The sequence below is a fragment of the Poeciliopsis prolifica genome, unplaced genomic scaffold, assembly GCF_027474105.1.
Source record: "Poeciliopsis prolifica strain line A6 unplaced genomic scaffold, Auburn_PproV2 SCAFFOLD006, whole genome shotgun sequence".
Taxonomy (NCBI): Eukaryota; Metazoa; Chordata; class Actinopteri; order Cyprinodontiformes; family Poeciliidae; genus Poeciliopsis; species Poeciliopsis prolifica.
The window spans coordinates 14,567,998-14,581,324 of record NW_026562381.1 but is presented as its reverse complement, the minus strand read 5'-3'; the positions used below and the strand labels follow the sequence as shown (position 1 = coordinate 14,581,324).

General features: G+C 36.3%; 1 protein-coding gene across 2 annotated transcripts; it reads right to left on the bottom strand.

The window, feature by feature from the left end:
• Positions 1-288: 288 nt before the first annotated feature.
• Positions 289-12,509, bottom strand: LOC129360774 (apolipoprotein A-I-like). 2 transcript variants are annotated; one of them, XM_055031176.1, is made up of 8 exons: positions 12,150-12,509; positions 10,514-10,668; positions 9,443-9,645; positions 7,317-7,404; positions 6,017-6,129; positions 4,588-4,740; positions 4,410-4,497; positions 289-477 (listed from the first exon to the last, which is right to left on the bottom strand). In XM_055031176.1, exons 1-8 carry the CDS (start codon positions 12,238-12,240, stop codon positions 439-441), a joined length of 930 nt encoding a protein of 309 aa, XP_054887151.1. In that variant the 5' UTR covers positions 12,241-12,509; the 3' UTR covers positions 289-438. The 2 variants fall into 2 exon arrangements, with proteins under 2 accessions (XP_054887151.1, XP_054887150.1); XM_055031175.1 differs by having other exon boundaries at positions 10,514-10,671; positions 12,150-12,508.
• Between the last annotated feature and the right edge of the window lie 818 nt (positions 12,510-13,327).

Below are 13,327 nucleotides of genomic sequence, written 5' to 3'. Positions count from 1 at the left end.
TTTTGATAATTGCTCACAAGGGAAAGCGAGTGACAAGGAAACAGAAACCCAGTGATGGCGCTTTGTTTCGGTAAAAAAAGTGTGTTTGTTTGTGTCCTCTGTGCGCCAGCTGAGGATTTACGAGCCAAACAACAAAAGAGAACATTCTCAGGTGCTCCTATTAGCAGTGTTGATTACAAGGTTTTGAAAAATGGACAATTACTGGAAAAATGTGACCTAACAAATTTAAGCACATATGATGCACATATGGGACAGGAGTAAGTACAAAAGGGGGGAAGGGACCAGAGCTTAATGAATGGGTTTTAATGAACAATACTGGAAGGAAAACAATGCAGGTTTGGTTTCTGTAAAACAAAGACTGGAAGGCAATCCACACACATCTAGTAGTTAAAACCTCTGAGTTGAGAAAAATGGGAGAAGATGGGATGGCTTTAGTCTTCAAGGAGGTTCCTGGTATCTGCTGATAGGACTCCCCGCCTACAGGCAGAAAAATAAACTCTGAGTTAGGATGAGAGCAGAAGACTTTCCTCCACAGATAAAAATCCTCCAGGAAAAATGTTTGGGCTAGATAAATCCACTAAAATGATGTATGCAGTGTCAGTGTTTGAACTGGAAATTAAGACAAATGTAATTCGTTTTAATCTGGTGTTTAAAGTGATATCTCAGAAAGACTGCATAGATGTAGATAAATGGAAGTGAAAATGGTGGACATGAATGTTTTGGGTCATATGAACTGGTGATGCAACAGAAACTCCCAATAAATAATAATTATTTAAGAAAATTGATTAATTGTGGGTTATCCATTGAAAGCACCCCATAAAATTCACATTAAACAGCAACAACTTTCAAAATATTCTACATTTTGACACATGACTACAAACTACAATGTATTTTATGGAGATTTTATGAGACAGTCAATTTTTTCCGCATAATTATGTAGAAGTAAAATAATGAGTTATTTTAATTTTTAACTAATATAAATCTGGACAATGTTGCATGCATTATAGTCTCCTGATTCATTTGGCTGCAAACAGATGCACATTTATGCAATTGTACATTTTTGAAAAGGAGAAGTAGAGCCTCCTGCGCAGCCAACATGAAGGCAGCAAGTGGTTTCTGGATGGTAAATCAACAACAAAAAACATCTCTTTTCCAGCAGCCATTGTACAGCAGTAAAATAAGCTGATTAAATGTGCTGGAGCGCAGCTTTGGTTGCTAGGCGATGGGCTGTGCTTCACTTGGGTTGCTAGGTAATGGGGCTGGGCTCAGGTGAGGTTGCTAGGTAACAGGACAGTGACATAACAATTCTCAACGCCAGAAAACATAATAAAACCAATTAGTTTGGGTGGGTTTTTAAGTACCTGAGCTGGTTTTAGACACAGTAAAAACCCAAATGGAAGAGTAAAAATGTCCAAAATGTGATGTTTGCATAATAGTTCCTCTTTAAGGCTCTTCTCAAGGAGGAAGGGGGTCTGCAAATGAGTATGTGCTTTCAAAGAACATGTCTCGACTGCACCTCTTAACCTTAAAATATATATTAAGCTAAATCTGAGGCTGTTCTTGGAAAAGTGACTCAGTCTAATCCAAACAGCACAGTTACTACTAAAAACAAATCTGTCTGCCTGACAATTCTCAGACACAGTTGAGCTCCATGCATGCCAGACCAGGACTTATTGTGACAGTGGACCTCAAAGATAGCATTGCACAATCTGGCACTGGTAACCAAAACCATCAGGACTCACATAACTGTCACAGTCAGAGTCAGCAAAATTCTTCAGCCTGGTTGGAGTTTTTAAAAATATTCACTTTCAGGAGCCAAAAAAGTGTGATTGCATGTGGAGGACATCTTATGGAAAAGCACCAGAGGGTAATTCAAACATGACCCCAACAAGTTCAGTTTAATATAAAGCAGCAAATGTCTGAAAGGAGCTTCTGTCATGTCCAGACAATGTGAATCTGCGGTTTCCATAAATCATGTCGGAGCTGGTAATGTGTTTTATCGAGGCTGTTTCCTCCGTGTTTCTGTCAGTCGCTGCTCCTCCAGAGAAATTTCCGCCCTCGCTCAGCTCTGCAGGAATCGAAAGGGGGGAAAAACAGTCTGCATCATCTGCTCTCGATCAGAATAATTATCCTAAGAAATGCTATACAGAGTCTGAGCGAGGTGAGGGGAATGAAGCACAGAGGCTCTTGGCGAGCGCCTCCTCCAGTCATTATTAGTCATTTCTTTGCTGTTTTGGAAGTGGATTGGGCAGCGCATCCAGCAGTGCATCCAGCAGTGCATCCAGCAGTGCATCCAGCAGTGCATCCAGCAGACAGACAAGGAAAAAGCACGATGAGACTGTGATGCTAAGAGAAGATCAGCCATCTCTGACGTCTCTGGAAGCCATGAGCATTAGCGTTATGTGTTATGTTATGTTAACATTAGCATTATGTGAGGGACCATTTGCTGGAGACTTTAGATCAAAGTACCCTGCTCCCCTCCCCCCACTCCATTAAAATATGATTCTATTCTCTTTCCTATGAATATTTTATTTTGCTTTGTTATTAAAAATCACTGTATTTCATTGTCCATGTTAAGCTGGACATTGATATATATGTTGGTAACTATTCTGGCTGAGAATGAAATGAATTTAGTAAGGGTTCGGTTACTAAACAGGCACTTAGGTGCAACACGCCTGTAACTCAAAATAACCGAATAAGCTATGTAACTTGGACCGCCCCAAGGAAATAAAAAGAAAAGGTGCAGCAGAGCGTGCTTTAGAACAGGTAGGAGATTGTAACTAAAGCGCGCTCCTGTCCGTTAGTAAATCTAAAAACTCACTTGTCTCTCTCTTCTTTTTGTAGGTGCTTGGGTTCTTTGAACCTGACATATTGTAACTTTAGTTTCAGATTATTTTTAACTTTTTTTCATATTTTCAAAATATAGATTTTATTCTCATATTGTTATGACTTTATTCCTCATTATTTTTGTCTTTATTTAATTTTCTTTTGGATCACTAAAGTATTTTTGCATTAGTTTTTTTATTTCATATGACTTTATTCTCGTATGATTTTATTTGTGTAATTTTATCACTTTATTTTATAATACGCCGTCATAAGGAAGATATGAAGGCTTTTCCCATCGCGGTCAGAAAACTCCTTTGAACATCAAACCCTGCAGGGGGATGAAGTGCTGAGATCCTGTCAGGATTTGTGGAAACTTCCTGCAAGAATTTCTTGGACTTTATTTTTTCCAGCTAAATTGCAAAACAGCTTTTAAGCTGAACCCTCAAATATTTTACAGTGAATAACAGACAAATAAAAAACTGAAACAATTATGTGACTCTGTTATCCATTAAGTTTTCATTTTAAGAGCACTTTGGCAGAAATACAAGTCCACAGGGGACTGGAAGTCACCCTGAGTGAAAAATGATGTTCTGAATTTTTGGTTCAACCCTGAAATTTCAACCAATCTGAAAGATCTGGAACAATTAGACTGGCCTGTGTACAATAGCTGCTGCAAATTCTCCATACACATTGATAGTTGGAAATGATGTGGAAATATGATGCGTTTTAGTTTGTTTTTACATAAAGGTCATTCAAGTTCAGTTTGCTCACTTTTAGAATAACTAAAACATCTGTCAGAATGAACTCACTATTCTGATGGTTGAGTTTATTGATTTGATTTAAATCATCTTTTGAGAACTTGGTTCACACCAGGTTATTCTAATTAGGTCCAGATATGACAAACTACCATCAGTCCAAAGTTAAATGAGGTCATAGGCTGAATTTGTTTTTAATCGAATTCAAACATGACTGCAACTGTTAACCAGAAGTTAAGGAGCAAAGTTGAAGCAACCACAGAAAAAAGGCTAATACTCAATTTATTACTTGAATATTACTCAATGTATTTACAGGTACAACATGCTTTAACTATTTTATAAGCTCAGAAAATGATTCAAATAAGTAAATTAGCTTCAACTTGTGTCTCTGTTAAGATAACATTTAAGCTAGGAAAACATGTTATCGTTTTCTGACCGTTTGTGATAAAAAATAAACTAGTAAAGTAAATATTACATTATGAATACGTCAGCTTCATTGTATTTGTTTCAGTGGTAAATATGACTTATTCCATTTTATCAGTGAACTTCACAGGCTGTAATTGAGAGAAGAAAGATACAACATTGTCTATATAAACTGTTGTGTCAGCTATTCATTTCTTCCTCAAATTCTGGCTTTTTGAAGATGATTTTACTTTAACTCTAAAAAAATCCATGAAACTGCAGCTGAGTTCTGTTTTGTGTCACTTAAGAAAAATTGTTTAGCTTATGAAAAGAATAAAAATCTCTCCCAAAAAATAACAACACTTTAACTGAACAAGATCAGTCCCTGAAATGATATAGAGAAACACTGTATGATCTTCAGGTCACCTGTGTAATGAGCTCCTCATACATCATGTTCGAGTTTCCCGCCTGGGAATCCAGATCTGTCACCGCGTCTGTATCCAATGATGTTACACTGCATACAAAAACGGGTTTTAGATGTGGCTAAAGGGAAACAAATGACTGCATTTTTTCTTAACAGCTTAGTGGATTTATATCCACCCACCTGCCAGGTCTCTCTGCTTCCTCTAGAGGGCGCAGGAGACTCTGTGCTGGACTGCCATCATCTGAGCTCTTCTTCTGTTCCCCAATTTTCTTCTCCAAAGTGCTGAGCTGATGCAGGAGAGTTTGTCTCTCATCCATCAGATAGTCTTTGAATCTGTGGAAGACAAAAAATAAATAAATCCACCAATCTTTGATCACTGACCAGATTAATTGTATTTGCACATACTTTCCAGAAAGTAAAAGGTCAATTTTCTCGAATGCATAGATAACTTTTTTTATTTATTTATTTCCATGTAGATTTGCTTTTGGTGAAACAAGCAGTGATGTGCAGTCAAGGGAGATGAGGCACCTGTAATCCTGATAAGTAAAAATAAGACCATTCAAAAACAGATGCCAGCAATGATGAGACATAAAAGTAACATCACACACAATTTTAAATTTTAATCAGAAAAGTGAGAAATCTGCCAAAAGTAACATTAAAATGTGACCTTATTTAATATTATTTTATATTTTCTTGCTGATATAATTAGTTATGGTTAAAATGTAGCTTCTATATTGAATTTTGGATTTGAACATCCGACTTTGGTGGAGTCTGTGCCTCACCAGTTATGCACGTCACCGTATGTTACTGGAAACAAGTCACTCAATGGAGTACCAGTAAAGTAGGATATTATAAGTCAATTCATAATAAAGCCCAATCCTTCAGATTTTATCTGGAATTTTCTACAAAATTCTAGAAAAATGTTCTGTAAGTTCTGCAAAGTTATATGTACCAGGAAAGTTTTGAGAAGCAAAATTTGAAAGAGCGCTTTTAGTCCCATGAAAGTTCTAGCGTTCTTGTTTTTCTCTAACTTGCAATAAACCAAAGATTGTATCGTGTCACAGAAATTTATGGGAGCTCTTAATATTTATGAAACATGTTTGACAAATTACATGAAAAGCTTTATCTGTGCTTCACATATTCCAATTTTTTAAATGTGCCTTTAAAGCCCAGGAACTTGACTTTGTTTCTCTCCGGCTCCTTCATTGTTGCGGTTTGCCCTCTCCGCTGTCATTAATTTTGTTTACAGGCAGCAGGTTTCTGCTTTTATTAGCCAGGAGAGCGCTGCCCAACTCCCAGCTCAGAGGAATGGATTTATTTTCAGAGGTTTGGGAAAGTTAAGAAGGAACACAGTGAAATTAATAACAATCTGAAGGAAATAGGAGGATTTAGTCAGTAATGTTTCTCTAAATCTGCACATTGTTAGCATGTGTTTTTGCAGCATAATGTGTTGTCAAGACCTTTAGTCTTTAAACAAACTAAACCATGTGTTTGCCCAACAGATGTTTTTTACTTTATATACAAATAATATAACGTGTGAACTGATATTGGAAATAATCATGTTTTAACTGTGTTGCCTTGTTTGTTTTATTCATGTAAACAATCCCACCTTTTCACACAACGCATCCAGTACTTCTGTTGCTGACAGAGCCACTCGAACTGCTCTGCCGTCTCCTGCAACTTACTCAGGCTCCCTTTATTCTCCTGCTGCAGTTCCTTCACCTTTAAAATACATTTTAAATAAATAAATGTGATCATTTTTATTTCCCCCTGATACCAGCATGTGATAAAAACAATAAACTCAGGAAGCAGTGATTATTGCAAACTGCAAATATAGATTAGAATAACGACTTGTCATGCAGAAAAATGAGTGAGAGCGGCAGAGTCTGACATAATCTCCAATTCCCAGGGCTTTTGCAATATTTCCCTCTCTGGATCCCTTGCTAATAAATGATCTCATTAAGTTTTCACTGACTCTGCGGTCTGCTCCGCTGTTCTCCTGGCCATCTGCAGATGTCTCAAAGAAAGTTAATTACATAACCGGATTGTTTGCTGCTTGATGGACTGGTGGAAACCGAGGCCAACACGGGGGCCGGTCTTTGAAGCTCACAGTAAATAAGAAAAACCATAAATCTCTGTGATCCACAAATGTACAGATGCGCTAGAACAAACCCAACACCAGTAAAGTCTGGTAAGTTGACATAAAAAATATATATTTATGTCTGTGGTATAAATTTGAGTCCTAAGCATACAGGTTTCATTATAATTACTTCCTCCATAAAAAAGTCTAAATAAACTGTAAAACTGTTAAAGTTCTGCTAATTACTGATTGTTTCATGTTGAACAACGTGTCCCTATTGTGACATCTGGTGGACAAGAATGGCATTGCAACTCTTTTTTCACAAAAAGTGGTTTTGTTCATACAGTAAACTATTGAATCTCAATGCACTGCAAAAATACAAAATCTTAGTTTAGTTTACTGTTTAGTTTCTAGTGAGAATATTGGTGCACTTGAAGACAAAACTAAATTGCAAGTGACTTTTAAGATACATCAGGTAGTTTTAAGTTAAAAATTTCTTAGTATTAATTTTTAAAAGTATTTGTTCCATTGACAGATCATTTCACTTATGACATGGGGAAAATCTTGTTATAAGTGAAATATTTGACAGTTTTAAGAAATTGTTAACTTTGTCACTTGTAAACTAGTTTAGTCCTATTTCAAGTGTATTAAAATGTCTGCACTAGAAATTATATTAAAAATACTTGGTAGGATTTCATGGTTTTGCGGTGTGTAAAGACTCCTAGTCTTCCTCTAAGAATCATTTCTTCAGATTTTGTTGTCAAAGACAAAGACTTGTTTGGGGGGAAGCTTCACTGTTATTTAGAAAGATGTGCAGAAAGGATCTCACCTCCTCCAGATGAGTTTTACGGAGATCCTTCAGCTCTTCTGTCAGACCGTTGTTGGTTTCCTGCATTTCTTTCAGCTGCACCAGCTTACTGTTCATAGCAACCACAAAACACAGATACGTTTGTTTTTCAGCTGTGGTACCCACGCTTCTTGTTTTCATTTGAATACAAAGAAAAAATAAATTACATTTAACATGCACATGTAAATGTTTTTCTTAGGGCTGGATAATTTGGCTGCAAAACGTATTATAATAAAATTGTCTCATATCAGTCGACATTGATAATTATTTATTTGCTTTTTGTTTGAAATATCTGAAATACTGTGAAACGTATTTGGTGTAACCTCTTCTGATTCATCCAGAGTTTTCATTCCATGCCGTTGGTTTTTTTAGTTTTTAAGCAGGTATGAGGCGCATGTTACTCAACAGGTTATTGACCAGGTATTGCAGCTACAGCCTGTCCTCTGCCAACATCTCCCAGAATGCTGTGCAATTCTTGATCACTGTTCATTGAAATAATTGAATATAATATGAAATGTGTTACTTTTTGATATCGATCACATATATACTGTGACTTATGTAGTTGTTGATTTATTTTCCAAAGTATCAGTATAAGCAAAGAAGCTGCAATCAGAGCAACATGAGGTCGAATTAAAAAAAAAGAAAACAAAAAACCCTGAAGTCGAAATAAAGCCTCAACATCTTGACATCAATCAAGGTTTTTAATTAATGTTTTGTTGTGTTTTTAATCAAATTACTTGTACATTAAATTCTTAACCAGAACTTCGTGGCAGGAGAGATACTGCACCTCAACTTTTCTGGTTAAATAAAATTAAAAAAAAGGCAAAAAAGACAAGTCAGAAACTGCAAAGTGTTACAAACACATTTCTGACAGTGCACCTGTAACACACACAGTCTGGGAATAACACGCTCCAGCTAGGGATTTAAGAATCACAATGCATAATTAAAAGCAAAAATAAATCTAAACATTAAACCTTTTGCAGATGATAGTGTCTCTTTCATCTGTAATCCCAAAAATATCATGCTATTAAAAAAATGTGATACAAACTGCAGGATTTAATTAGACAAAGCAAATGACAGCTATGTTTTCTTACATTTCTTACATTTTATAGTTTGTTTTAATTCATTTGAAAATTAAAGAGTGTTTTGAAGCCTGTCGTTTTTCAGGGTAGCTGATTTACAGCTTGATTCAGTTTCAGTTTTCACTAAACTGATGTTTTTTTTTCTCCAGCTGTTTGATCTTGTTTAGTTAAAACAGCTGGAGAGACACACAGGAATGTGCTGGAATCGAGCTGTAGAATTTCAATATTTGGATGAACAGTAATGAAATGATTGAAGTACTGTAGAATATATAAAAGAGGGCCAAATGTACTTTTCTAAAAACAAAATAGCAGCTTTCTCTATCTTAGCTCTCCTGTAATAAACTCTGGTGTAAAAGTGATTATAAATTAGAACAAAGGTGATTAAGGGTGTTTTCATCATCCCTTAATCCAGAAGACTCGGTTCAACTGGGGACGTTTGAACCAGATGCTGTGGTTCACTTTCACACTGCACTGTCAAACCAACCAAACCCCTTGAAAAACCTGTTCATCTCCTCGCCTGTGGGGGCGCTGCACCAACAACCTCTGAAGGAAACAACACATAAACATCAGAAGGAGACATGAGAATGTCTTCTTTCTTTGTGAAATGTAAATGGAGTAGTGTCAGATTATAGAGACTGTAGGATTTCTCTGTTGTCTTTGGCAGAAGACCACTAGTCATTACTCTCGACTTGGTTGTATTTACACAGAATGCCCTGCGATGTGTCCATTTCCTGCTTTTGGAGAGGTCTCCAGCCTGATTGGTGTTCACACATGAATTTGAACCGCACCAGATTTTACTTCAACATAGAACATAGAGCTCAGTTTTTAGGCGGACCAAAGTTCGCTTTTTTAGTCCTCATCAGAGTTTGGTTGTGCGTTGACACTTCCCCAAACAATCTGGTATTTCTAAACAAAGGAACCAGAGTTTGGTTAAAGCAGACTAAACAAGCCTGGTGTGAATGCACCCTAAGTTTATCTGTGCTTACAATCAAATTTCAGAAGCAAATGGAGCTGAAATGCATCTACCTGCACAACTCTGCATGCAGTCTGTCTGTCAGAGCTGCTCGACGCTGGGCCTCAGCATGCAGCTCCTCCACCAGGCCCTCCAGCTGCACCTCGGAGCTTTGCAGACACACCAACTCTGAGTTGACCTGCTGCAGCAGCTCCACATCCCGACGACTCTCCTCTGCAAGCAATTCCATCCGTTGCTGCAGGACGTCCACCAAGTTCTGCAGGAGACACTGAAGGACATGAGCAACACTCATTCCTGCTGCGTATTCAGCAGATTTAATTCTGATTCAGTGGAGACTGAGATTTGACTAAAATATCATCACAACCAATCAAATAAGTGGCATAAAAGAGCCTTAAAGTCTAACTGAATGGGACAAGCCTCAACCTGATGTAGAGTTTGTTTAGAAGGTTATAGTCACTTGTCAAGGTACAAGGTTCGAAAAGTTTTGTATTCAGTGCAAACTTTGATGCTTGGTAGAATGTTACTGATATTTGAAATAACGAGACCGAAATTGTAAGATCTTACTGCATGAACATTCTAATCTATTGTGATAAAATGAAATAGAAATTTCATAAAATTCAAAGAAAGATTTATGCTTAAACAGTGAGAAATTTTCTTTCAAAGGAACTTTTAATTAACTTTGTAGTTAATTTCATTGAAAAACAGCAGATTTCTTCAGTTTCATCTTTTTTTTGTCATACTTATATGTTTTAGATCATAAGATTATCTTTAATATGAGACACAAATAACCTAATTGAACTCAAAAGGAAGTTTTCAGATGATCTATTCACATATTGAAGAAAAACAGCAACGTGGTTCTTTAATTTCTTACCAGGGATGCCAACAAGTGTGAAGGGGACTAAATATCTCTGCAACCACATGTAGAGTGAATGTTTTTCTCAAAGTTTTTCTTAGTTCATCTAGACTTTTATTGTATCTTGGTCACACGTTTGAGTTTCAATAACAGAAAAGACCTCCCAAACAAACCTAAAAAACAGGGCGGGCAATATTCGGTATGAAGTTTTAAAATGAATGCTGTATCATCTAATAATGATTCTCCATCAGGGAGAACTTCATGAGTCCACCTGCTGCTGACGGATCCTGCAGATGAGCCTGTCCTGGTTTATCCTGAGCTCCAGGTTCAGCTGCTCTTGCTGCAGGAGACGAGAGGTCACAGCTTCCAGTTCATTCTGCAGCTTCCTCTCCTTCTCTCTGGACACCAGAAATTCTCTTTCCAGCACTGCTGCAGCCAACGAAAGACAACACCACAGTCAGTTTAACACACTGAAAGGTCGTGCAAGTAAGCAGCTCTATTGTTCTTAAAAAGGAGCTCAAGACAAGACCCGGCAAGTTTGTTTTCAAGGCATTTTACAAAGACACTGACATTTTATGATGATAAAATGAGATGTTGATGTAAATGTGAAAAAATAAGGTGCTTGCCTCACTGTTGCCACATTCTTATTGAGGAAGAGGGATTCCCTGAAAAGTTAGCAATTTCTTTAGACTGATGACTTTTTTTACAATTTGCATTGAATTGAATTTGCCACCATAATTTTTCACCTTGTTTGGATCGGTTAAATGCTAAATGGATTAATTTTAGCTAACTGTTATGGTCCATTTATGTGGCACCATGACGGTGTGAAACAGTGTCAAAGGCAAAACAATGGGTCAATTACATGATATTGGAATAAATGTAACTTCATTTGAATCTTTCTGTATAACAGGATTGAATTAATTATATATTTCTGAATTTAAACTATTTTTTCTCTTGTGAAGTGTGTTGAGAGGACATTTGTTGTGAAATGGCACTAAATGAATCAACTAAATGAAACTGAATTTGACACATAAGTAACTTATTGATTGCTTTCCCAATGTTAAGAATGAAAAAAAAAGTTTTGTCAATGATTTAGATGTAAAAGGGAATTTGAACATGGAGTGATTGAAAGCTATAAAGGGGCTTGAATATTTAAAATCTGATTAAAACTTTTGTGATGGCAATTTACCTACTTCTGTGTTTTGTTTGGATTTAATTGCTGATTTTCTGTGTTTTGTTAATATTTGCTATACTATAGCTATAAAAAGTGGAAATGTTTTATTTTTGTAAAGGTAGACACTTATAAGATTAATAACTCACACACCTAATAGTTTAGAAAATAAGCACTGCAAAAAACACAAAATATTACCAGATATTTTTGTCCCGTTTCTAGAGTAAATATATTAGTACACTTGAATTCAGACAGAAAAACTTTTTACAGGTAAACATTTCATTTAAAACTGTTTTGTAATTTGTTTTAAAATTCTTAATTTGTGTAATCAGGTTATAGTGTGTTGCAAATTTCGGAAAATGAGATCTGGACCTCAGCGGGGGTTTACTTGGTTTAAATAAAGAAAAGGAAAAACCAGCTTCTCAGCTATATATATGTTTTAAGTAAATAATCTCTTACTATTGATGACAAAGTACAGATTATCTCGCTTTGTCAAAAAAAATGTACAAATGTTTTCCCACCAATATTAAGAAATTATTGAGTTCAAACACTCAATAATTTGCTGCTGAAAGTTACTTGTAAGTTTGTGTGATTTATTTCAAGTGTACTAAGATATTTGCAATAGAAACTCGACCAAAAATACTTGGTAAGATTTTGTATTTTTGCAGTTTACACTTTACATCCAGTAAACTAAGCAGGCAGTTTTCATCTGAAAGTCCCAACCTGCATGACTTACCCCTTTCATGAGCCAGGCGGGTGCATTTGGCGGTCAGGTACTGGATCTGACTGTAGTCCTCGTCCCTCTGGGCTCTGAAAAACCTCTTCATTGCTTGTCTGTCCGTTCCCGACTGCTCCAGATCTAAAACTCTCCCATTCTGATCCTTTCGGGTTGCAAGATGTGGGTGTGCCGCGTGGTAAGGAAGGACATGGTGTGCACATTTCCAGCAGTGTTTAGCTCCCTCACAGCGATGAGCTCAAAGGTAACTCATACATGCAATGGGAGAGTTGCTGCAAACGCTGTGTTTTGTCTCCGTTAATGCTGGAATCATAAGAAAGCCACACCGTCACTTGTTCCAATCTTACAATTATAGATGTGATTTGAAGCTATATGCAAATCTGTGGAGAAACTGTTGCCCCGGGCTGAGAAAGGGCTGAAAGAGTGGGGCAAGTTGTGACTAGCAGCAGGTTTGAAAGCTGCAGCCTCAGGTCAGAGCTTCATATGGGATTGAACAAAAAAAAACTAAACCTATCCTTAAAAAAAGATTAAAAATGTATCATTGTTGTGTAACATTGTAGAAAAACTTGAGATTTGGTTATTTTTTTCACCATTTTAGCAGCAGATGTTTTGCTATATTTCAAGCCCTGATGTAAATATTTCATACCTTACTGCCACTAAAATATGTCTCCGTTACAAAAATTCATGTTATCTGCAGTCGGGGAGAACATTTCTTGGAATGGTTTAACCTTCTGGCACTTACTCACTTCAATACCTGGTCTTTACAATGAGAAAATGTGGAGATTTTGGATTTTTCTGAGAAAACATAGAGAAAATCCTGATCAGTCAATTAATAAATAAGTTCAAAATGAGAGAAATGTTTCATTTTTCTATACTTTTTTGTAGTCTATGGACAAAAAATTCATTTTTATTCAGGATTAATGGTCGTCATTTGACTGAATACTGAATCGCATTGAAAACTATTTTTCTCAGTAATTAAGAGAAACTCATAAATCACAAAGAATAATTGCATCCTCATAGTTAAATTCTCAAAGTGGTTATTTATGTTCATTTTGATGATTTATTGCTTAAGGATAAGAAAAACTTAACATTTAAATTTCCTGAAAAATGTAACATAATATAAAAGCAATAAATTAAACCTGCAATAAAGTAATGCCTCCATGCATAATTATTTAAAG